We start from the raw sequence: 25,778 nt of genomic DNA on the forward strand, positions 1-25,778 counted from the left end.
TATGTGTGTATAATTTACTTGATCAGTTTATTTTCTCTAGATAAGATTTATGTATGAGTAGTATGTTGTTCATGTTGCAATAATTATTTGGACCAATTCAACTATGAACCATAAACTGTGTTTAGATTGGATATGTGCAGCAAACAAGTGACTCTCTTACTCTTCCATTGACTTCCATTGTATTAAAAGAGCACCACATGTGGTGCAAAGTGGTACTGCAGATCCAGTACAGATTCAGTGGATTTATAGACAATATTTAAAAAAAATCTTATCTCAATGAAGAAACTCAGCAACAAGCCCAAATTTTGGGCAGATGATCCTCACATACAGAATGATATATGGTAAATTAAAAAAAAATCCTGTTAACTGTCCACGTGGTGAAATTAGAAGATGAAAACAGGCTTTTTGAAAATCAGGCCCAATTTTTAAAAAATGCTATGAAAATATGAAAATGATAACAACCAAAGTTAATGCATGGACAGGACCTTATAATACATATATGTGTAGGAAAAAAATCTGATGAATTTGTGTCACATACTTTCTGAATGAGAAGCCCTCAAAAGTGATGATGTCTTTTCACATTCTGAATTTATAGCCATTTTCAGAGCTTTGCAGAGGGGAAAGTACACAAGATATGTCTGATCCGATTGGATTTTTTAATTCAACAGGAAAATGTACTTCTATTCACATAGTTTCACTAATGTGTGTGAAATACCAAGAGAGCCAATAATGCTGGAAGTTGAACAAAAAGGATTGTTCACCACAATGCTTAAAATGACTTGAAGTTTCAAAGGGCTGTAGTTTTGCAACGATTAGTTATCCAGATATACTATTTAAGATCTATGCATGGATTTGGCCTACAAACACCTGTGATTTTTTTCAGATTTTTTCGGAGAGGGTAACCTGCCAAATTGTGCTGAAATTGGGTGATTTCACACGGAATGACCCATGTCTGTCTTCCACCCTGGGAATAATATCATAGGCCTATATTTAAGAACATGGCCTAAGATAAGGCATTTCTGTGTGTGTGTAAAAATTATACAAAATCAAGGGTGGAAACAATTATGAAAACATTGGAATTTAACATAAAAATGCACAGATCTTACTTTTGGGACCTATTAGTAGGGAATGAGCAAAATCTGAGACATGCATGCAGCAACCATCTTCCTGGATTTTGTCTGATTTCTCACGGAATGACCCACCTATAGCTATACTATAACAAAGTTTGAATATACAAAACAATGTCAGGAAACGTACAGGTGGTTGTATAACCAAGTGCACCGCTCTATATGCTCCATATGTGTTTCTTAGCGTGAACATTGAGTGTTTTGCCATTCAGAACGCGCGTGGCACTAGTGAGCTGGGTGTTGCATCTACACAGTTCCCTTTGGAGAAGAAATCTCCCTCTTCAAAATGGCGGGTGTTGTCTAGCGCGGCACGGATTTGTTTTACTGTCTATGGGCACGGATGTGTAGCGTAAGTTATTGTTGTTACATTAAGTATTGGGTAAATGTATGCTTAAGTAGGCCGACCTTATGCTTTGCATTTAAATACTTTTCTCTCTGCTCTGAAATAACTTGTATTATGGCTAGCTATCGCTTTAAGGGAGTGCTAGAAATAGCGACGAGCTGATGTGTAACTTAACTGTTTTGACTAGTTTTGTGACAAGCTGTGTTTTTAGATTAACTTTACAATAATTTGCATATTGACAAATGTAACGTTTGGAAGTACAGGTGTGGGCGGTGGTGGCTATAATATAATCGATGCATCGCTGTTCTCACGTGGAAGGTTATGCATCAATACAAGGAAATAGTCTGAAACTGCTAAACAATATACGTAGCCTAATTAAAATGCATATTAATTTAGACAACTTATTCAAACCCATTTCAATGACATATGCAGTGTAATGGTTAATGAACAGTTGATTTACAGTTAGCCTACAATTGATTTACAGAGAACACACCACACGAAGACCTGTCAAAGGCTACCAAAACACATTGTAAACAACTAGCGTGACTAACGTTACCCTTAATGAAAAGTTAATATGCTGATGATACACAAGGCAACATTTTGAGCAATATTGCCGGGCAGTGTTACTAGTTTTGTGGTTCTGGCACATTCCCATTGATATTGAGTCATATATTTTTTTTCTAGAGAGCTTTAATCATCAGTAGGCAAATGTTCATGATCCAATCAGAACACATGGAACTGGTTATGTGGTTGCCCTGCAACTTTGCTCAAGAAGTTGCCCCATGTACAATCACCTTTACAGATATACTTAGCCTTACATGTAGCAGAATCTTCAGATGATAGCCAGGCAGTAGCCTACATAAGTGGAAGTATAGCCTATAGCAATGTAAAAATAATCCATCAGATACAGGCGCTATTATGCATTAGGGTAATAATATTAAAAGTATTGCATTGTCTTCCATCCTACAAAGTTTGGGCAGGCTAGGACTACTATTATGGTATTAATGCCTAAACATGGCCACTAAGGTACGGAATTTCTGAGTGTAAAAATGATACAAAATCAAAATTTAACAGAAATATTTTACAGGACTTAGGTTTGGGACCTAAATATTAGGTAGACAAGCATTGAGCAACATCTCAGACGGTGCAGCAACCATTTTCCTGGATTCTGTCTTTTTTTGACCCTTAACTGACACTGGCTACACTCTGTTCAAGGATTCAGACATCAGCAGACCAGTGAATATTCACAATATCACTCCTATTTGATTGTTGGAGTATTGTGTGTAGATTGATGAGAAAAAAAATGAATTGAATCCATTTTAAGATGAGTCTGAAACATAACAAAAGTGAAGCGCTGTGAAATGCACTGTAGATTTGCGACAAACTATCAAGCTTGATGTCTTGTGTGTCTCGTTTTTCAGTAACATCAACATGGCTACACTGTGGCACCAATCATACCAGAAGCCACAGATGAGTTTTCCCACCACCTGGAGCATCTCTGAACAGACACAACCCACCATCGTATTTTGCATTGCTTGTGAGCAAAAATTTCCAGACAAAACGTCATTGGAGGACCATGCATGCCCAGTGGTCAGCTTCATTTGCACCTGTGGGAAGGGGTTCACTGATTACTTGGAGATGCTCTTCCATCGAAATAGCCACAGTGACACATCATCTTTCCAGTCAGATCACATCAGCATCATGAAGTACAGAACACAAGATGCACAGCTAGGGGAGATGAAGCTTCGGATGCTTGAAAGCATCGATCAGACGCTGCAGCATGCACAGAAGCCTGATTTGTTAATGCCCTTTACAGCACAGATGAAGCACGCACCACCTGTGATCCCTGCCTTAACTCTCCTTGCCCGTCCCACATTATCTGCACCACCTGTTATGGTCCGAATCCCCCCTCCTGTGTCTTCTTCATACACTTTCTATCCTTCTGTGATTCCTTATAAATCCTACTCTTCAAAAAACATGCCCTCCACAGCCCGTCCAGTGCCAACTGCAGCCCCAAGGGTTCCACAGTCATATGCCACAGTGAACCTTACTCGGCAGTTTCAACCAGTTGTGCGTCTTCAGACCAAGCAGTTGTTCCATGCCGGGGGTCCCTATATGTGTGCAACCTGCAGGGTCATTTTCTGGGCCAAGAAATTGCTGGTGGAACATATTGTTTCTCATTCATTAACACACATTCACGGTTGCTGGCGCTGTGGACTGCTGCTGCTTGGTAACACTCATCTCCCTTCCCGCCACTCATGTGGTGCATATTACGCAAGCAACAGAGACCGATTCACAACCGGCCGCTTTGTTTGTAATGTTGCTTCCAATGACCAAAGACAGTATTCTGTATCGCGGTGTTCACATTGTCCTGCAGCCTTTTTTCAACCGTGGCACTTGCAACGACATATAAAAAGAATGCACATGGGCAAAAATGTGTTTGGTTTCCCCAAGATTGAGACGGATAAAGGAAAAACTGAAACAAAAGCACAGGTAGCTTTGGCACCAGTGACCTATGGACAGGTGATCAAAATGTCACAACAACAGCCTGTAAAAAAAATTACTGAAATGCCAGGATGGAACGGAGCGGTGAACGGAGTGGTGAAGCGCACGGTGGGCCAGCCTGATAGGAAGATCCTACAACAAACGATGGCCAGTGTGCTGATGTCTGTGGAAACGGAGCCACAGGCCCCTTTGGAGAATATCGCACATGTAACGGGGAGAAATGTGGCCGAAAGAGGAGCACTGAAGGTGGCAGAGACTAGGGTAGAAGATTTAAAGCGACAAAGGACAAAGGTGGCAGAAATTGTGCCTGAAGAACAGACTCCGATGAGTTGCGTGATCTGTGGCAAGAATTTCAAAACTATGCGGTTGCTCGGGCAGCACTGGTGCAACAGAAAACTGACATTGTTGAGGCAGGATAAACTGCAGAGTATGCGTCTCAAGTGCACAGGTGGGTACAGAGGTTCGCTTAGTAGGTCATCCCCTTACCCTTTGGTGGGAAGAGACTCTGATGGGATGGTGACGCTCCGGCTACAGACTTCCCATGATGCAGAGACATGTGAACCAGTACTTAGGAATAGTAAAACAGGGCCTGTTGAATTGAGTTGTACTACTTTGTTCAAGTCTGTTGCTGTGCAAACTAAACCAGAATATGATGATGGGAGTTATGATGCAGCAATAAATTCTAGTACAGCTAGTTTCTGCCCCAACCAAAGTTTGACCATTGAGGAACAGATAGATCCAAAAGATTTGCTAAGTGTAATGAATGTCAAAGCATTTGATGGAGTTTCTGATCCATGATGAGGGAAAACACCTCAAAAATGTAACATGCAATATGAATAGTATAAAGTGGGAAAGGGCTGCAAAGTGGGTCATATCCATTGTAGAATATCAGCTATGACAAGATTGCTATGCTCTTTGCCAGACAGTCTGATAGATATACAACAGGATCATCTTTTGGTGAAACTATGTTTTAGAAAATAAAATTGCAATGCACTTAAGATTTTTTTTTATATGTGATGCGATTCTTTTTCAGTTTTTTTATTATAATTATTGTGAACATGAATTGACCCCTCAATTTTTGAATGAAATATTGCTTCAAATTGCAATATTCTGTCTCTAACTAAATAAAGTTATTGAGAGTTTAAGTTGTATGTGTTTCTATTGTCCTTTAGAGCGATGTAGGCACCTTTAGCTAGTTTCTAATAAATTACAAATGAAACTGAAATAAACTTTGGTTTTAAACATATATTTTTTGACCTTTGGTATGCAGGTCTATCTCTTCCATCTTTTACTTAAGTGAAATTATTATGATCTAGGAAGAAACACAAATTCCCTGCTACTTTGCTCTCCTGAGAAATCTACCACTTCACAGTCTATGCATTACATACCAATGACGTAGTAGCAGACATTTTCCGCTCTTGCGCGGATGTGTTTTAGCAAATAAAATGCTACAGAGTTAGCTGGCGGTGAACAGCACTGCTAGCTGGCTAATGGAAAGCATAGTCGAGCATCATGCAAATTTGTAGGTTGATTTGTAACAATAGAAAATATGCAAGCTAGAAAACGTTCGTAGTTGCTCTGTTGTAGCAGAGGTTGTAGTAGATAGTCACTCGTTATGGATGTGCACATCTAACCAGCTGGCTAATTTCATATATTTCTATCTGGCGATTGTTAACGTATGGTAAGAAATAATACTCAATTGAATATAATAAAAGTCACGATTACTGCATGCTTTTCCATAACGGGGCTTTTGTAACGACATTCAAGTGTTATTGCCAATGATAAAGGAGTAGGTTAGCCGTAATGTTAATGGGGTTAAAACAGGAATGCGTAGTTGGTAGCACTGGTGTGGCTAGAGAATTTTGTGCAGAACTTCTTTCATTGTCCCTCGAGATTGTAACTGTTTATGTAACTGGCGACAAGTAAGGTTGTTCGTTGCCTGTTTAGTTTATTGACGTGATTGTATGTCGTTTTCGGACAAAAGCGTCTGCTAAGAAATAAGCAGTAGGCTATGCTAGTTTTGCAACGTTAATGCAAACCTATTCCATCAAAGAGCGTGTTGTCACGTATGGCATGAAATAAACATCTTTCGTTAAAGCTGATTTAGCATCGACGTAAAAAATGGTTGTCTTCAGCTTCAGTGTTTACGTGTAGCCATGCATCATGTATCGAAGTGTCCATGTGTAATGTGTCCTAAAAACAAAAACAAGTGCTTCAAAACCCCCAACGTATATGTTTGAAATTAACACTGCCTCCTCACCTGTGACATTTGTTCGTATATGGTATGCAGACATCTGTCAGAACATGATTTGACATTACAGCATCAATAGTGGAGCTTGCAGTGATTGGCAGGTAGGAGATAATCATCTGGTTAAATTCCCAAGTGATATGGGACAACTTTTTGAGCAATATGTTACTGGGCAGCCTAACCAGTGCCATTTATTCTGATTGGATGATCATGACGATTTGCTCACTGAAGAATTAAGTTATCCAGAAAATATATAGTTGCCCAAAATCAATGGGAACATGTCAGAACCACAATGAGGAACATTGTCCAGCAACATTGCTCAAAAAAGTTGCCCCATGTATCATCAGCTTTAGAATAGTCAGCCTCTAATATTCTTTTTATGTGTGCAAGTAGAGGTGTACCGGAAATAAGTTGTAACATTAGCGAAGGCCAAGTTGTTAGTGATATATAATAATAGTAATTCCACCATCATGTCATTTAAGTAGTTTTATCCTCAGGTGCATGGATAATATGGCCACTATCTTTGTAACACATAGACCTGGGAATTCTTGCAGGACTATAGACTGCTTTCTTCAATTGCAGGTTAGGACAAACCAGCTTTAGGTTACCTGTTAAACATAAACCAGGGTTTGGTTACACATATCAATATAGCTTGTAGCTATATGGCTTTGCCAGTGATGGTAGCCTGGAAGAGCAAATGAGCCTTCAAATTTTGTCCAAAAAATGAATTGAATCCATTTCAAGATGAGTCTGAAATATAACAGTGTGGAAAACTTGAAAGGGTCTGAATACTTTCAGGTTGCACTGTAAATCAGAATAAGGGACACCATTTATTTTGTATTGGCAAAAGCCCTTGGGACATTTAGAGATTATTACTACAACATATTTGAGCTATACTCATTATGATGTTGTTTGTGTGGAAATACCTTAACACTTTTTCTTTGTTGTCTGTAGGCCTGGCTGCTGTCCTACTCCGGCTGTCACATGTGACGAAATCAGAAAGGAAGAAGGGCACAAACAGGTCAAGGATTTTACAATTCTGCCTGATACGGAATTTTACACTGAAATGGCTGAAATGACGGCACCATCCTAATACTGACAATGAAAAAGCAGTCGCAAACAAGGATATGACTTTGGCATGAAATGGACCAGTGGCTTATTTAGTCAGAGATGACTGTTTGATATCATCGCTATTGCCCCAGAAACAAAGGCAGGTGTTGTTGAAATACCCCTAGCTCCTGCCTTACAGCTGATATAAAAGAAACTTCAAGAAAAAAAAAACTTTATTCTCAAGACATTTTTGTGAAAACAGTTGGTTGTTTTTCCTTCCTGGATTGGCCTAAAGATTTAACCTGCCTTGAGGAAAATACAATTTTTGAGAGCAATATGTTTTGCTCCTAATACGATATGTACTCATGCTCACTTAAACACGGAAACCTTTGATGCTAAAGATCTGTGGTTGAGATCTGCTACAAAAGAGACTTGGTTTGTCATGCAAGTGCCTGCTGATGAAGGCTGGTAGTAAGCATTATGTAATATTAACTGAATGATGATGGCCTTGTAAGACTGTGATGGCTATAGATAGAAATCGATACCTGAAAGTGCATAAAGTCTGTTTATAGTTACTTACTTTCTAGTTCTAGTACACAAGTCAACTCTAGAAGCTACCTCCCAATATAGGAGTGTTTATGAAAAGAAAAGAAAAAAATAGCCTTAAGTGTATGATATAACCTATTGAGAAAAACATGACATCTGAGATTACACAGATAGATCCTGAAGTGATAAAAGGTGGTTCAAATATCAATGAAACTGATCAAGTAAATGCAAGTGATTCCAAGGACTGGCAGGAAAAGGGCCGACCTGAAGAATGTGTACTCAAAGTAACACGCAAAGTTGGCAGACCCGCTAAGAACAAGACTGCCTTAGACAAACAGTATTCTAATCAGGACAGCACAAAATCAACACAGACCCTCCCTCTTGATCCACTAAAATCTGAGAAACGTTCAAAAAATCATGGATTAAAAACTGACAGCACTGACTTGAGAAGGTATAGTCGAGCGTGTAAAGACAAGAAGGACGGCAATTCTCTGAATGAGCTGCGCAGGACGAAACGTCAACAAACCAACTCAACAAAGCCTCTGTCTCAGTCAAAGAAGGCTAAGTCGATTCCTTCACATCACAAATCAGCCTACAATCAACCTGTTCACACTCAGCAGGGCATGGGAAGGAAACGGCAAGCTTTAAGCATTAATGTGAAGGAAGGGAGTCCACAGGTTTCCTCAAACGTGCCTGACTCGCCTTCCCTGGATGTTAAGCCTCTGAAAATTGAACCCAATGAGTCACTAGGAAGAGGTAAGCTAAGTAAACTAAGAATATACAGTAATCAAGGACGTAAAGCAGTCAGGCCAATTAACCAGTCAAAATTACAGAGCAAGTTGATTACAAAGCCAGCTAGAATGGAAAAAAACAGAGCTCAACAAAAACTGAATTCACGCCTTAAAACTAGGGCAAGGGGGTCACTACGGACTGAAGTGAGTAAGAATGCTACCTCACCGGGCAATTCAAGGACCTGTAAACCTGGAAAGCCTACACATACCAACATTGCTCTGGATGTGAAGCCTGAGAGAGATGAAACAAATTCCATAGCCTGCACATCTGAGACCATCAAGGAGGAGGTTTCATTTAACACCCTATGTGAGATTAAATGTAAAAAGCCTCGAAAAATAGACAAACGGAGTAAAAGATTTCGAAGGATGAAGGCAGAGGCATTGCTTAACTCAGAGAAAGCCTCTAGTACTGTGGGAAACACAGAAGATGAGAAAAGTGGATCCTTAAGCCCCATGTTGGACGATCAAAATATTGACACGTCTGTGAGCAGTGTTAAAGAGGAAGGCCATCTGACGTCGGAACAAAAAACGACAAATGCATTTACAAAATTACCTTCCCAGCCCACTGGCTCTAAGCGCAAATATCGGAAGAAACGCACATGGTGGAAAGATAAAAGGAGAGGACAATTAAGACCTACAGGGAGACAAGACATGAAAAAACTTCCCAGTGTGGAGACCGTCCATAATATTGAGTCTGTTTCATTACACAGCCAATCTCATGTACATAGTGATAAAACACAGCTGGCTACCAGTTTTGAATATGCTCTCCAGGGCAGTGTTGAACCTCAGGCAGCATCTTGCCCTAAACAAGTGATAGACAGTGAAAATGATGAAAGGGATGCTCCTATAAAATCACATTTGGGAAACAAAAATGACAGAGTCAATGAAGGAAATTCAGATGTAGAGAAATCCGACCCATTGGGACAGAGTGATGGTGAGATGGAATTGGATGGGTCGGAGATAGAAGTTTCTAAAGCGTTGAGTCTGCCCAATCCAGACCTCTCTGCACCACCAGAAATAGACATGACGGATGTTTCATCTCTTGTGACTCCAGTAGTGGTAGACTTTGATGTGCTAGACGAAACAACTGAACAGAGTAATGTGAAGTCTGACGAATACCCTACCCATAACAGCTCCGTAATGACCAGGTCCAATTCTCTTCCTTACAATCAGTCTGGCGGACAACCCACCAGAGGTGGCCGTAGGCGCCGGGGAGGAGGCCCTATGAAATGTGAGTTTTGTGGCCGTGTTTTTATCCACATGTCTGCCTATGTCATCCACGTGCGGATTCATACTGGCGAGAAACCACACGCTTGCAACGTATGCGGCAAGGCGTTCGCTCAGAGGTCCAACCTTAATGCTCACATGAGGGTCCACCAAGGGGTGAGGAGGATCCAATGCTGCGGTGTCCAGTTCGCCAGTTTGACTTCATTCCGCCAGCACCGCAAAACCCATGGGGACGAGGTGAGCAGAGCAGATGAGCACTTGAGCGGTTCTGAAGACTCGCCAGGCAGCCGGGGTACAGGGAACCTCTGCCCTTGTCCCATTTGTGGCAAAAACTTCCGCTATCGCTCCATGCTGAAGACTCATATGCGAGTCCACAGTGGTGAGAAACCCTTTTCTTGCAAAGTTTGCGGCAAGTCTTTTTCTCAAGCCACCACAGTCCGTGTCCACGAGAGGATACATTGGTCAGTCAAGCCTTACGTCTGCCCTAAGTGTGGCCGAGGGTTTTCCCAACTAGGAACTCTCAAGGTCCATGCTTGCAAAGCCCAAGTTGATGCTCCCGTCGCCGCAACTGTAGCTTATCGTTGCCATCTGTGCCACAAATACTTTAACGATAAACATATGTATGAGCTTCATGTGCAGTCCCACACCGACACTCAGCGGTACAGCTGCAAATCTTGTGGCGAGAGATTCAGCCTTCGGTCTGAGCTTGTCACCCATCGTTACTATTGTTCTCAAATTAAGACTACAGACCTTAGACCCCCATCTCCTTACTCTCCCCCATCCAGCCCTTCTCCATCAAGCTACTCTCCCCCACCAAGCCCCTCTCCCCCACAAAGTCCCATGCGTCCGCAATCAGAGCGCCCTCTGAAATTACGCCAACTCACAAACATGCAAACAGCTTCTGTCGGACTGAAAGCAAAAATGCACACAACGCAAGAACAAGACACTAACCACAAAAAACAACTGCCTTTGCTGACATGCCCCGTTAAGCTAATGACCAACATGGTTGATGATGAGTACTTGAATGCGGAAAAGCCGTCGGTCATCACTCCAATCATATCCCAATTGAATAATCTGGACCAGAAGTCAGACCCAAGAAAGTATTTCTGCCCACGCTGTGGTCGAATGTTCAGGCACGTGATGAAACTGCGAGCCCACATGCTCACCCATTCTCAGAGTGAGGGATACACCTGTGGGTGTGGCAAGACGCTGCAAACCTGGAGACAGTTCTGGCAGCACCAGCGTGTACACAGGCAGAAAAAGGGCCGCTTTTTTTGTCCCAAGTGTTCTCAGGGCTTTCGGTTCGCAAGTTCATACCGAGACCACCTGCGAGAACATCCCGAGCTGAATGCGTTTGCATGCTCCCTCTGCCCGCTTGCCTTCTCCAATTCCGATGGCCTGAGGGCTCACCAGCGTGATTGGCACAAAAAGACATTACCCTACATTTGCGACATTTGTGGGAGGGGGTTTAGCAGCCAGAGGATGCTGGACCGACACACCGTTTCACACCAGAGAGTTAACCGGACGTGTTTGAAAGAAAAAGAGGCAGAGGAGGAGCCAGATGTGATGCCTTATCAGTGTGCAAAATGCGACCTTACCTTCAAGACCGTTGATCTGCTTTTCCAGCACCAGCTGTCCCACTCACTTTCTGAGGACATTCTGTCCGGGAGCTCAGGAGAGGCTGGAGGCCAAAATCAAAGGAACAGAGAGGAACAGCACAACACCACCGCCAGCCCTTGCCTAACCACTGACAGTAAGTCACAAACATTTCCCGCTACCACAAATTCTGCAAACCTGCCACAAGTCTCGCCTCCCCTGCATCCTGTGCCTTGGCAAAATAACCAGTCGCCAAGCGCCAGGACTAGTCAGGAATCAAGTTTATCACCCCAGAAACCTCCTCAGCTCTCTTCTCCCCATTCCAGCTCCAGTCCCCCGGCCACAGATGAGCAGCTCGCTAAGCAGACATTCTGTACGTATGGGAAAGCCTCCAGGAGTGCGCAGCATCTGTCGGACACCATCCCTGCCCGAGACCAGGTATTTGTGATGGATAAAGGCAGTGATTCCAGCTGTGCAGAGTGTGGCGCTGTTTTCACTGGAGTTTCAGAGCTGTTTGAGCACTACTTACTACATGCAAGAGGAGAGGTGTAGCGTTTTAGTAGCATTCTTATATAATGTACCTCATTGGGTCCATATTAATTTCATGTGTGTCTTTGGGTGGACAAATATGAAGTTTCAAGAGTCTCCAAGTAGGGATTCATGACATTTTATGTTTACAAATATCATGGGAATTGAAGTTAAGTCTGCTGTTTATACAATGGAAATCCTTTTAGTGGTGCAACCTACTGCTACATTTTGGCAGTTATGATACATGTCCCTATGATGTTGATCTGAGTTTGCATCAGAAGTTACTAAATAAAGTTACCTTTTTCGCTTTGAGTAAATTGAATCAGTATTTCTCAAACCCTTATGAGTTCCACGTCCTTCCTGCTGTATAAGAAATAGAGTTTTATGATTTTAGTAATCCTCTTAAAAGCATGATTTTTTTGTCTGCACTCTTTAACAACCTTTAACATCATACACATGATATTTCTTAGCGTTAAAAACACACTGGAAAAATGCATATATATTTGTAGAAATTCAAAATTTGACTTTGAAGGCGTTGTTCATGGTGACAATTGGTAAAACATTGTCATTTGTGTCAACAAAAGCCACCTTTTACCTGTAACATTTCTCCAATGACCACAAGGTGGCAGTGAGCGTGCAGCGCCAAAAGTTTTTTTTTTTTTTTTTTTTACTTCGCATTAAACGGAGTTCATTTGAGAGAGGTAAACCCAACATGGTGAAGAGAAGATGTCCTGGCTAAACTTTTCGGAGGGAAGCAGTCAAGGAAAAGCAGACCATGTCAAATGAAAACTTGGAGATTTGACATGATTAGCAGGCTACACATAGCTCTGTAAAGAAGTGATTTGAATACCGAATGTAGCCTAAATATGATTTTAAACTACAATCTCAGCAACCAATAATCTAAATATTGCACTGGCAGTTTATTAACAATATTGCACTGGCAGTTTAACAACATTACAATTAAGGCCACACATTTGAGCTCGTTGTGTTTATCTGCAATAAACGAATGAGTAATAGGCTGAATCTATCAAATGCTAAAACTAGTTGGAAACTAATCCCATGAATTATAGTAGCCTATAGACTCACTTTTCAAACATTTAGGCTACCTGCGATTATTGCCTGTTGGACAAGCATATTGCTTAGAAGTTCTCAAGAACACACCACATAATTAAGAGTAAATGTCTTCTGCAGCATAATAAAAACGCGTCCGCTCATGCTTATATCTGCGGGTTGGCTACATCAAATCATTACGGCTGCACAGAGAAAAGGGGCGGGTATTAGGCTACTGTGTTAAATAAAATATGAGTAGAACACGCTGAATACAGTGGTGGGTAGCCTGCCTAAAAACAACTGACATTAATATAAGGGGCGATGCCTCGTTTTATTACCTTGGTTGCATTCGATCTTTGATAATCCATGCTCTTCTCATAGCCTGTTTATTGTCTTAATCGACAGTAACCTTTTCCCTTCTTTTTTAATCACATCGAAAATATCGTTAGCTTGGAACAGGTCTAAATTTCAGTGTTGGAAAAACTAGTCTACAAACCGGTTGATAGCTTATCCACGATATAGCCTACTTTTGTCCTCCTTACCCGGTGTTTTGTCAACTGTAACGCATATTCATATGTGATGTATGTGTAGACTGTGTCTAGCTATGTCGCATTTGATTAGACCTACGGTATGTGAAATGCATGGTTAGGCTGCTACACATTCTCCACGATGAGCATTTTATCTTCCGACCCGATAGGATGGACAGATTTTGCGCGGAAGCAGGGGATTCGGAGTTGGACCGTCTGAGGGTAAATGTTAAGGATGAAGAGGAGGCAAGTATAGCCAAAGATCCTCATTGGTCATCTTTGACGATCATCAAGCAAGAGAATTATGAGGACGTGGGCAGAGGCTCTCATGATGCAGGACCAGGTAGCCTACAATTTGATTTGAAACCTTACAGAATTGATAATGAGCTTCCATTGATTCATAAATGATTTCCGACTATCATGTCTAATTTGTTCTTATGACATTGAGAGATTTTTATGTCAGTTAAATTATACTTGATAACAAGACAGCTGGTATTGCAGATAGTTTTGAGAATGGTTCTAACCATTATTACCATAATTAATCCTATTTTCCCATTACTTGTGCAGATGCTCATATCATTAAAGATAGCCCAGACTGTCCTAGTGGAGTTAGGAGGAAGTGCAAGAGAAAGAGGACACAAGAGCAGGAGGAAGGAGCCAGCGGGCCCAGCACTGTAGTGGACACGGAGGACCCATTCGGAGAATGGAAATGCCCCCTGTGCCTGCACACCTTCAGCTCCTCCTGGCAGCTAACGGGCCACTGCTGCACGGGCATTGACGACAAGGCGGGCAACAGGGAGAAGGGGATGGAATTCTGTTGCCCCGTGTGTGGCGACCGCTTCCTGCACCGCACGGCGTTCATCGTGCACGGGCGGAACCACGTGGGCCAAACCAACTACGCGTGCGGAGAGTGCGGCCACACGCTGAGAACCCTGCAGGAGCTGGCGACTCACCGCCAGCAGCACTCCCGAGCGGTGGTTCGTCGTCGTCGTCGCTGCTGCCAGGAGTTTTGGCGCGGCCGCTGCAAGTGCGCCCTAAAGGCAGCTCATCAAGAGGGTCCAAAGCATGAAAGCCTCAACTCTGAGCGTAAGGGGAAGGACCCCAAACGACTAGGCAGAACTGATGTTACTCTTCCTCCCTCTGCACCTCTTGCAGGTACGTACAGTAAGCATACGCGTAGCCTCTTTCTTCTGTGTTCAATTGCATGCATGGCCTCTGTCTTAGCCTCACACCCTATATCATCCATTGAAAACACTTTTCTCCTGGGATGGGTCAAGCCTGGTTCCTTCTGACCCTGTCCAAGTTTCCTTGAGCTGGACACTGAACCCTAAATGTCTACTGATGTTGGCGCATTGGAGCCTTCGCCATTGGTGTGTGAACTTGAGTGCTCAGAGGAGCAGAAAAGTGCTTTATAATAAATGCAGTCCATTTACCATTCTGGTTTAGGGTATGTATCAGGGTGACCTTCTGACCTCTTGCACCGAATTGATGATGATCTGTCTCCATTTTTTCCAATTGGTTTCGCCCGTTGCAGTACTCAGTTGCAGTAAGGACAGATATAAGAAAACTTTCTTACCCACAGCAATAGCACTGTACAACGACTCTCCTTTGAGTAGAGAGAGACAACTTATTTTTTAATCTTTTGTATCTAATATGGAGGCAATTGTCTTGATTTATGTCTTAGGCAGTTACACCTTGACAGCTACCACATGCTATGTCTTGTGGGTGAAAGTAATTTTTTGTTTATGTATGTGGACTGTATGTGTGCTTGCTGTATGTTCTTAAGGCTGCTGAAACATTACATTTCCCTGTGGGATAATTAAAGTATATCTATCTATCTATCTATCTATCTATCTGCTGCTGTTTAAATTAAAGTATATCTATCTATCTATTTGCCACACAGTTCAGGGTCTCGAGTCCCCCCAGTGCCCGCTGTGCTTTGTGACCTACCGCGACATGAAGACGGCAGAGACACACATGCGCTTGAAGCACCCGGGCCACTACGAGCAGCAAATCAGCGGCGACACTATTTTCGCCTGCAACATCTGCAACGAGACCTTCCCTTCCTCACACCTGCTGTCGGCACACCAGCGTACTCACACTGAATGGGTACAGCAGACCAAAGCAGGTTCTCGGGCTGCCTCGAAGAAGCCGCACAGCATCGCACACCTCACGGCTCATCGCCGTAAAGTAGAAGGTTTGTGCATGCAAGACATATTAGGCTAGTCATTATCATTGATGTGGTCATATTTAAATGTATAATTCTAATTAATTTGCTATATAATTTAGAATGTTGTTATGCAGAATGTTATACACCCCCATTTACAAAATAGGATGCTGTGTAAAATTAAAATAAAAACTGAATAATATGCAAGTCACGTAAACCCATATTTAGTTGCAAAGAGAGCATAGGCAATATATCAAATGTTGAAACTGACAAATTGTACTATTTTATGAAAAGTATATTTATGTAGGACTATAATGTTTTACAGAATGTCTTAAAAATGGCAGCATGAGATGCGTCTCCTGTCACATTATTTTCACCGACCCTCGATCATGGGAGCGTCACATGAAGTCTAATCGACATGAGCATAACCTATCCACTCAGACTGCCACATGGACTCCTGCAGCCCGTTCGACAGAAGCACCGGGTTCAGCTGTCTGACCTAGGGAGAGATACATCCTGGAAAGCTCTCTCACCAAACTCTGTGATTAAGCACACACACCAACTGATAAAGCTAACAACATAGACAGACAATTATTTGTTAATAAACTATTATTCTACAGTTTCCCATTACAGTTTTGAAAGAGCATTGACACTACTGACATTTTTTTAAATACAACACATTGTACTACATTACACACAAGTAGCCTACATTAAAGAAATGTGTTCAATTATATGTATACAGAATACATTGATTTATTCCTATTACTCAAAGTACATTCAATTTACAAATGGGTGCACTTTTGCTCAGCAATTATTGTATTCTTTAATAGATTCACAGAATAAATGGTATGCTGTAGTCAGGTCTTGTTTTTATTCATATTACATGGCCATGGTTTCAGCGATCCAGGAGTTATAGTTGCAAACCCTGGTGTAGACTCCAGGCTTGTCCTTCAGAGCACAACCATAACCCCAGGATACCACCCCCTGCAGCTTGCCATCACACACCACAGGGCCACCAGAATCACCCTGAGAGGGCCAGAAAAGACAATAAAAAGAGTTCAAAGAAGAAGTCTCTGCCTGAACAAGAGGTATTCGGGCCAATCGAATTGTTTGAGCGTGCTTAGTAAGAGGATGGACAGATGGGCAACAGTGCCTAGTCATTCACGTCACTTGAGTGTGCTTGAGTTGATTTTGTTTACAATGAAAAAGCTGTCGTTAGATTAGCGAGATGTTTAGATTTCACTATGGCAAAAAACTGTGATTAACGCATTGTTCTAGAAGATGGATGGTTTTGCCTGTTCTCTCAATAGGATTTACATACTGTATTTCACTGCTTTATTGGCAAGGTCTAGATCAGTGGTTTTCACATTTTTTTCTGTCATTCCTCACTTTGGAGGTTGGGAATTTTCAAGCCCCACCTGACCCTATCAACCTGGCAAAATGGCAGGCCTAACGTTAAAATATTTTTTTTCACGTTTTGGTTTCCTGTTACATTTCCCATCTCGGTATGCTGGATCAGATGTTATTTTAATTCATATGTCGGTCTGTTTATGACTTCTTTGTTTGTGTGTGGCTATTTGTTTTGAATCTATGATCTTCCTTGTCACAAAAAAAATCATTTCCACTTGTTCATCGCGCCCCACCTGTCATGTCTTTATTCCCCACCAGTGGGGCCCGCCCCACACTTTGAGAACCAATGGTCTAGACAGATAAATAGATAGATACTTTATTGATCCCCAAGGGGAACCAATTACGCACAGAGGCATTTTTCCCTGTATTATTATTATTTCCCTGTTGAACTTCAAACACGGTCCCATAATCAAATCAAAATGGCCCGACACAAGACTCAAATTCTGAAAAATTAGAATGGCTATGCCAGACAACAAAATGTACTGAATAAAGAAGAGTATAAAAGGGGACAAAAAACACCAATAGCAGTGTGTTTAAGGCTTGCATGACATGGCTTTCTCGCCTGCAACCACTTCATGCCTTCTAAAGAATTGACAGTTCAGGTAACATTACCAGGCAGGAATCCTTGCCACCCTCCATGTAGCCTGCACAGAACATGTTGTCCGTGATCTGACCACCAGGGTATGTGTCCGCACACGTGCTATCACTGATGATGGGGATTTCCAGGCATCTGAGATTGATTGGATAGTAATCTACAGACCATCAACACAAAAGAGAAACACCCGCGTTAGTTCCCCTTTCAGGGTTTGGAAGGAACAATATTACTATTGGAATATATAGCTAATTCTGAATGTGCGTCATTTTTTTTCTTGAATTTCCCCTTGGGGATCAATAAAGTATCTATCTATCTATCTTTTAATTAAGCTCTTGATTGCAAAAGATGTTGTTGTTGGGGCAGCCATGGCCTACTTTGGGGCAGCCGTGGCCTACTGGTTAGCGCTTCGGACTTGGAACCGGAGGGTTGCTGGTTCGAACCCCGATCAGTAGGCACGGCTGAAGTGCGCTTGAGCAAGGCACCTAACCCCTCACTGCTCCCCGAGCGCCGCTGTTGTTGTAGGCAGCTCACTGCGCCGGGATTAGTGTGTGCTTCACCTCACTGTGTGCTGAGTGTGTTTCACTATTTCACGGATTGGGATAAATGTAGAGACCAAATTTCCCTCACGGGATCAAAAGAGTATATATACTTATACTTATGTTCCTTACTGCCACTTCCACTGGTGTTGCCCCACCCAGAGACCAGGCAGCGGGTTCCAGCGCTCCAGGCACAGCTGGAGGGCAGGGACACTGTGCTGACATACTGGTTGAGGGTGGCGGGCTTGCTCAGCTTGATCAGGATGTCGTCGTTGTCCTGGCTCTGGCTGCTGTAGTTGGAGTGGAGGACGGCCTTGGCACTGATGAACTGCTCAGTGCCTTCGGTGGACTTGATGTTGTGCTCACCCAGACGCACCTGCATGCGACTAGCGGAGGGGTAAGGCAGGGAACAGAGATGCTCAGGAGATGGAACCCGGGTGATAGAACCTTCCCTTCCTCACGCCTGCTGTCGGCACACCAGCGTACTCACACTGAATGGGCACAGCAGACCAAAGCAGGTCCTCGGGCTGCCTCAAACGACCGCGCGCCGCATAGAAAGGCACACCTCACGGCTGATCGCCATAAAGTAGAAGGTTTGTGCATGCAAGACATATTAGGATAGTCATTATTATTGATGTAGTCACATGTATAATTCTAATTAATTTGCCATATAATTTAGAAATTTAGAATTGTATTTGTAAAATAGGATGCTGTGTATTAAAATAAAAACTGGTAAGGCAGGGAATAGAGATGCTCAGGAGATCGAACCCGGAAGAATATTTTTGGTTCTCTGGGCCTAATGTTTGTGTCTATTATGTCTTACAATACACCTCACAACAGACAATTCTGGCAACATTATACCATATCTCACTAAAAAGTGTGTTGTGTACACATAATCAAACTTATTCACACACTGTTATAGCAAGAAGTAGGAATTATTATTATGCAGTTTGAGTCTAGCAGTTTTAGTTATAGAAACAGCTGCTTGATTTGAGTGTGTGCACGTACGTTGTAGGGAGAGTGGCACAGTCTCAAAAAACGTATTCCGTGTATTTCTGTTCCTATCTAAACATAATAAGTTGTGTACACATTAAAGACATGTATGTTGCTATGTTCCAGAAAATGCAGTAACATAGTGGGTCTGATGTTACTTACAACTAGTCTTGCTGATCCTAGCAGTTACCACCTGTCTTGAACTGACACTCAACTGTTTAAAAACAGCACTCACTGATGCACTTATCTTACTGTACTATACCTTTTTTAAATTGTCTTAAACTTGTTGAGAGAATTGCTTTAAAACGTAAACTGTTTATCATGTTGTTAGTCGCTTTGGTTAAAAATGCGTCAGCCAAATGTAATGTAATGTAATGTAATGTAATGTAATGTTCTTACGACTGGTAGCAGTGAGCAGCAGACACAACCCATTCGCTGGAGATCAGGGAGCCCCCACAGAAATGGTATCCAGCATTCAAAGACACCTGGTAGGGCACGCTATGTCTTTTGCACTCCTTCCCTCCAACAATTTTATGGTCCTCAGTCTTTGCAGGGGCAGCAGCTAATACAAAGATAAATGTTACAGTTGGTAATTACTTCATGCCCACTTTCCATAACATGATACAAAACTTAAACTTGATCAAACTTAATAACATCCTGATAAATGTAGGTAAAGCACGAATGACATTTGAAGGGGAGATATATGATTATTTGACATAAATCTAAAAGATAGCATTAAAGGAGATTTTGACAAAAAGGCAAGCATGTATTGCAGGCTGTGTGCAGAAAGGTATGCACTATGTATAACTAGGTTCCACGGTTTAAGACTGGCATGCAACTGAAAAACACACCAGGAAAACAATGGCCCTCATCGCAAAGATCTCATATATTTGTCCGCAGCCTTTACAATCTATTACACTCAAGGACATCAGTTCCTACATGACAGAACATGGCGCTGTATTTTAACAAGTAGGAATCAATGTTCTCGTTGCATGTTATTGATTAGCAGCAGTTTCTTGATCAGAGAAGTGGTCTGTCATGTGCATTCCCAGGGAAGATTTACAGCTGCAACCACCTGGCAATGCAAAAAGGCTTTGCTAAGCAGAACTGACTCACCACTAACAGGTGCACAATACTGTGAATCCCCATGGCATGTTAAAAAACTGGTGTTTTACTTAAGTTCATATTTTGACATGTTTCGCATGGTTTAAATGAAGCCAAATGTATTTAAATATTATTATTATTATATATTCTTATTAACTGTACATTTTTGTAAACATACCCTGGTATTGTATTGTTTTGCTGTATCACACACACACACACACACACACACACACACACACAGGATATGCACAAGTACATTCATACTCATAATAATATTACACATGTTGTTATACAAACACACTCATGCATGCATATTCTTTCTCACTTTCTATTTTAGAGGGTTTGTTTGTAGTGGTGTGTGGAGAAATATAGCCCAACACATTCTCATAATTGTTTACAGAAATTATTTATCAGAATAAAAAACATCATTGAAGTCTTGTTTACCAAACAACTTTATTTAGACCCATGTGTAGTTGGGAATCCACCACATCACAACAACCTGCCTGTGTTAACAGTATGGAGAATTATTTTTTCATAATGGTTTATGAAAAGTTGTACTTATATGCCTCCTGTTTGGTAAAATACCTCAAGCCTTGTATAAGTTGAACTTGAACTTGGAGGAATATGTTTAATTAATTAGTTTTGGCCATTTTTAAGTGAATTAGTTGTGACAGCTGGCAATGTAAAGGCCATTATATTTTCCCACTTAAACCATTGGAAATTGTAACTACACATCATTTGTATTCCTTAAGGATGTAAACCTTTGTTTTAAAGATAACATAGCGGGTAGTAAAGACCCCATAGCTTTATCTTGTACCTGATTTGTATACGCTGGGTAAAGCAGGGACTTCCTGTGATAGGCCTACCCATTGCTTCCTGAATGAGTTGCCCAGGGCTTTCCATTCCAGTGATCTAAAGACATATCTGTTCAACATGCACTTAGTAATTAAAGTGTTTCTTATGAGTTATGGTTTGCACATTATAGTATTTGTTTATTTTCTTTAGGCTATTGATTGAATTGACATTATTGTTTGTTATTGCTATTCTTCTTAATGTAATCTTACCAACATTTTAAAACCATTCACTGTTAATTTTAACTATTGTATAAGCATAACCAAATCCCATAACCGTAACCATAAATCAGAATAAAGTAATGTCATCACAGATTGAAAGGAATAAGCCAGATTAAGAATTGTCCCTTATCGGCAAAACAGTTAGTACAGCACCATGTGAAGTGACCCATACGTTACCCATACGTTATTATTTGACAGACACGTGTGTGCATGCTATGGATGGCCTTGAATATTAGATAGCAGAGCGTATATGCAGAGTATATAAGGGAGGTTCTGCCCATTCTGTTGCACAGATCACACCATGAAGGCTCTTATTCTCCTGGCTCTGTTCGCTGTGGCTTGTAAGTTTTAGACATTTTTTCATTGACAAGAAAATTGTTTTCTCAAAACCTTCAGCAACTGGTCTCTTTACTCAAACATTTACAGACTGTTGAAGAAGATGCCCCTGTCCCAATTTTTAAAGACATGTTGGGGGCATCAAATTCAAAATGAAGATTTTCCAAAAAACATATGATATGTTGTTTTAGCAATATTCTTAATTAAAAATAGGGCTTACATGATTTGCAAATCAATGTTATTATTTTACATTTTACACAGCAGCCCAACTTTTTCGGAAATGCGGTTGTTCACAAAATTAAATCTCATCATTACATCAATATATCACTAATAATCACACTCTCATAATTTTGGTGCAGATGCCGCCCCTCTGGAGGAGGACGACAAGATCGTGGGAGGGTATGAGTGCAAGAAGAACGCTCTGCCCTACCAGGTCTCTCTGAACTCTGGATACCACTTCTGCGGAGGCTCCCTGATCAGCAGCACATGGGTTGTGTCTGCTGCCCATTGCTACAAGTCGTGAGTATCTGTTTTGAATTTTAATTTCAATATCAGCTATTTCACAATATTTGGTCTGGGCAATTATGATTTATTTGCAGATTCTTGTAAGGTTGCAATTTGCTTTCAAAGCAAACATTCAAACTCTATTTTTCTCTCTTGCTTTTAGCCGCGTTCAGGTGCGTCTTGGTGAGCACAACATTGCTAGCAATGAGGGCACTGAGCAGTTCATCAACTCCGCCAAGGTCATCCGCCACCCCAGCTACAACAGCCGCAACCTGGACAATGACATCATGCTGATCAAGCTGAGCACGCCCGCCACCCTCAACAGCTACGTGAAGACCGTGGCCCTGCCCTCCAGCTGTGCCGGCTCTGGAACCCGCTGCCTGGTCTCTGGATGGGGCAACACCAGCGGAAGTGGCAGTAAGTAGACTCTAGTAAAGACAATGCCAGAGCTATGCCTGCCAACTTGATAAGGAGCATTACTATTATTCCTTGTTGTAAACCCACAGGCAACTACCCTGACCGCCTGAGGTGCCTGGATCTCCCCATCCTCAGCGACAGCTCTTGCAGAAGCGCCTACCCTGGTCAGATCACCTCCAACATGTTCTGCGCTGGATTCATGGAGGGAGGCAAGGACTCTTGCCAGGTAATGTGCAGTCATTTGTTACATTTTCATCGCAGGCACTCTGATCAGCAACATGCGGTATTCCGTATGTGATGTGCTATGCCATTTTCTCATCACACTGTGTCACATCCTTGTCCAGGGTGACTCTGGTGGCCCCGTGGTGTGCAACGGAGTGCTGCAGGGTGTTGTGTCCTGGGGCTACGGCTGCGCCATGAGGAACAAGCCCGGTGTCTACGCCAAGGTGTGCAACTACAAATCCTGGATCAGCAGCACCATGTCCTCCAACTAAATTTCATGTTGAGGATACGACTAACATGCAGTAGAGCTCATACCAACAGCTCTTCAGCCAAATTTCAATAAAAAAAACACCTATGTTGAAATGATATCACTATTTTGTCATCATTTTTTTTCATCAAAGCAAAAAATCTATCACCCCTTGTCTCAATGCAATATAAATTTCAATGCAATGTACATTTTTATGGAATGTCTTGTATTAGCTGTCTCAAAACAGTAGTTTTTAAGTAACAGCTCATATATGGAAAACCACTTCTGACTCTTCTCCAAACTATAATTTACCTTTTTTAAGTCTATGATTCTAATCCAAAAAATGTTTTTGTCAAATTAAGCAAATTGCTCTATATCCTATAGCTGGAGATGAAATTTGATTGGGATATTGAACTAAATATCAACAACTTTTCACCTGAGAGCTTTGAATATCAACAACCTTTTGTGGACACCTATCTATATCATTACCATGAAATAGCAATTAAGGAAATTGCTATGGCATTATTGCAAAAGGCATTCCATACGTTACCATTTAAAAGTTTGGAGTTACTTAGAAATCGACATGCCACTACATTATAGACAGAATACCAGCTGACTGCTTCTTCCCTGATTCCTGCATAGTTTGGAGCTTTGCTTTGGGTCACTGTCCTCTTTTCGGAGGAAATTGGCTTCAATCAAACACCATTCACATGGATAGCCTTCCTTCTTCAAGATTCCTTTCATGTACAAATTCTCCACTTCACTACCACCAAACCATGGCCAGTTCAAACACTCCTCCAGCATTTTGTCTACATCTCACAAATGTTCTTATTCATGACCGGAGCACCTTTGATTTGTCTGTCCATAAAACTTATATTATACTTACTGTAAATATTTATAAATTTTTTCTTCCTATGTCGCCTGTTTGTGTTCTTCTGCCCATCTTGATCTTTCCTTTTCATTGGCCAGTCTGAAATTTGGCCTTTTCTTCACAATTCTGTCCCAAAAACATTCTGAAGTCTTGCTGTTGTAAATTGTCACGGCTTGAGACCATCCCCCTGTACACCATGCACGTGCTTTTGTTTTGGATCCGAAGGACTTGATCAGGCAGGTTTCACGGTTCTCCGGCTTGCGTCAGACCAAGTTGCAAGGCTGGTTGTCTGCCTGTGAAGTGCTGTTAGCTAAGCTCTATGGCTATGCTAGGTCTTCCCCTATTACATGCTCCTTTACCATCAAAATGGCTTTGAAGCTGTTAGGCTGGTAAAAAACATACATAGGGCTGCTTTAAAAACTATTTTAGTCATTAACAACATTTTCATCTACATTTACATCTCCACTGTATTTCTGATGGTTTGCTGTTATTATTAATGCTCTCAAAATTTGATTTCCCTTCAAAAACAGGTAGGCCTAATTTTCCAAGTGACCCCAGACTTTTAAACAGCACTGTACATATAAGTATAAGTATATACTCTTTTGATCCCGTGAGGGAAATTTGGTCTCTGCATTTATCCCAATCCGTGAATTAGTGAAACACACTCAGCACACAGTGAGGTGAAGCACACACTAACCCGGCGCAGTGAGCTGCCTGAGGGGTTAGAAGCCTTGCTCAAGGGCACTTGAGCACTCGAACCGGCAACCCTCCGGTTACAAGTCCGAAGCGCTAACCAGTAGGCCACGGCTAACCCCCAACATATAGACATATTTACATTTTACATTACAAGGAACACATGACTATGTGCCATGACATTTTGTGCTATGGCATCAGAAGGCCCTTCACCAAAAGGAACTTATGGAATATAGAAAATAGAAAATCAGTGGTTTTCAAAGTGGGGGCCGGGACCCCTGGGGGGCTCCAGCAAGTTGGAAGGAAAAATAAAAGCAAAAAAAAATAAATGAATAAAAAATGTAGAAATATACCTATTATTACGATATTACACTCTAAAAAATGTTGGGTTAAAAATAACCCAAATATAACCCAGCCGCTGGTTAACAATTGGACCAACACCACATTGAGTTATCCTAACCCAATGGTCTGGGAACATTATTATACCCAGCAGATTGGGTATGATTCTAACCCAAAACGCTGGGTTATATTAACACAATGTTAGTTAAATTGGCACAATAGACTGGGTAAAGCTAACCAATGTGCTGGGTTATAACTATATAAATGTTGAGTAAAATTCACACAGTATATTGGGTATAGATTCAACCCAAACCACTGGGTTATATCAACAGAACTGCTAGTTAAAATAACCAGTTGTCGGGTTTTCTAAATCCAGTATTTGGGTTGCATTGAGAGAAAATGGGCAACAAATAGCCATGCAATGAAATAAAACAGTTCGACATAATTATTTATTTGACAGTTTACTTTATTTTTGAATGGATAGCCTACTCTAAAAGCAGCATCAGCATGTGATAAGTTACTTCCATGAAGACAGCTATAGATTCCACGGTCCATTTGGGGGTCAGCCCTGTCAATCAAAGAAAGAAAAAGAGTAAATTAATCACTGCTATTGACAGAACTTTATATCAAGACTTTCACGAACCATGATCAGTGAATGATGTTGACAAACATTAAAAATCCGGAGACAAAATATTAGCGGAATACACTCGGAAACCATGACCACCTCATGGAG

At 41.6% G+C, this 25,778-nt stretch overlaps 4 protein-coding genes across 7 annotated transcripts; 3 read left to right on the forward strand and 1 right to left on the reverse strand.

Moving 5' to 3' along the window:
* Positions 1-1,401: 1,401 nt before the first annotated feature.
* Positions 1,402-5,115, forward strand: LOC143118875 (uncharacterized). The gene is made up of 2 exons (XM_076280002.1): positions 1,402-1,476; positions 2,892-5,115. Exon 2 carries the CDS (start codon positions 2,902-2,904, stop codon positions 4,771-4,773), a length of 1,872 nt encoding a protein of 623 aa, XP_076136117.1. The 5' UTR covers positions 1,402-1,476; positions 2,892-2,901; the 3' UTR covers positions 4,774-5,115.
* A 326-nt stretch (positions 5,116-5,441) lies between these two features.
* Positions 5,442-17,338, forward strand: LOC143118876 (uncharacterized). Of its 4 annotated transcripts, XM_076280004.1 has the most exons (8): positions 5,442-5,656; positions 6,266-6,327; positions 7,178-11,590; positions 11,760-11,871; positions 13,709-13,881; positions 14,106-14,693; positions 15,442-15,735; positions 16,031-17,338. In XM_076280004.1, exons 3-8 carry the CDS (start codon positions 7,969-7,971, stop codon positions 16,201-16,203), a joined length of 4,962 nt encoding a protein of 1,653 aa, XP_076136119.1. In that variant the 5' UTR covers positions 5,442-5,656; positions 6,266-6,327; positions 7,178-7,968; the 3' UTR covers positions 16,204-17,338. The 4 variants fall into 4 exon arrangements, with proteins under 4 accessions (XP_076136119.1, XP_076136118.1, XP_076136121.1 ...); XM_076280003.1 differs by having other exon boundaries at positions 5,442-6,327; XM_076280006.1 differs by lacking the exon at positions 6,266-6,327.
* On the reverse strand, positions 16,585-20,111 carry LOC143118602 (trypsin-3-like). The gene is made up of 5 exons (XM_076279627.1): positions 20,072-20,111; positions 19,639-19,801; positions 18,379-18,632; positions 17,728-17,867; positions 16,585-16,731 (listed from the first exon to the last, which is right to left on the reverse strand). Exons 1-5 carry the CDS (start codon positions 20,109-20,111, stop codon positions 16,585-16,587), a joined length of 744 nt encoding a protein of 247 aa, XP_076135742.1.
* A 2,130-nt stretch (positions 20,112-22,241) lies between these two features.
* Positions 22,242-23,197, forward strand: LOC143118880 (trypsin-3-like). The gene is made up of 3 exons (XM_076280015.1): positions 22,242-22,673; positions 22,763-22,899; positions 23,018-23,197. Exons 1-3 carry the CDS (start codon positions 22,337-22,339, stop codon positions 23,165-23,167), a joined length of 624 nt encoding a protein of 207 aa, XP_076136130.1. The 5' UTR covers positions 22,242-22,336; the 3' UTR covers positions 23,168-23,197.
* Positions 23,198-25,778: the final 2,581 nt, after the last annotated feature.

Source organism: Alosa pseudoharengus, unplaced genomic scaffold (assembly GCF_046254945.1).
Source record: "Alosa pseudoharengus isolate Yale_2024_CS ecotype anadromous, Long Island Sound unplaced genomic scaffold, YU_APseudo_1.1 YU_APseudo_1.1_scf_12, whole genome shotgun sequence".
Classification (NCBI taxonomy): Eukaryota; Metazoa; Chordata; class Actinopteri; order Clupeiformes; family Clupeidae; genus Alosa; species Alosa pseudoharengus.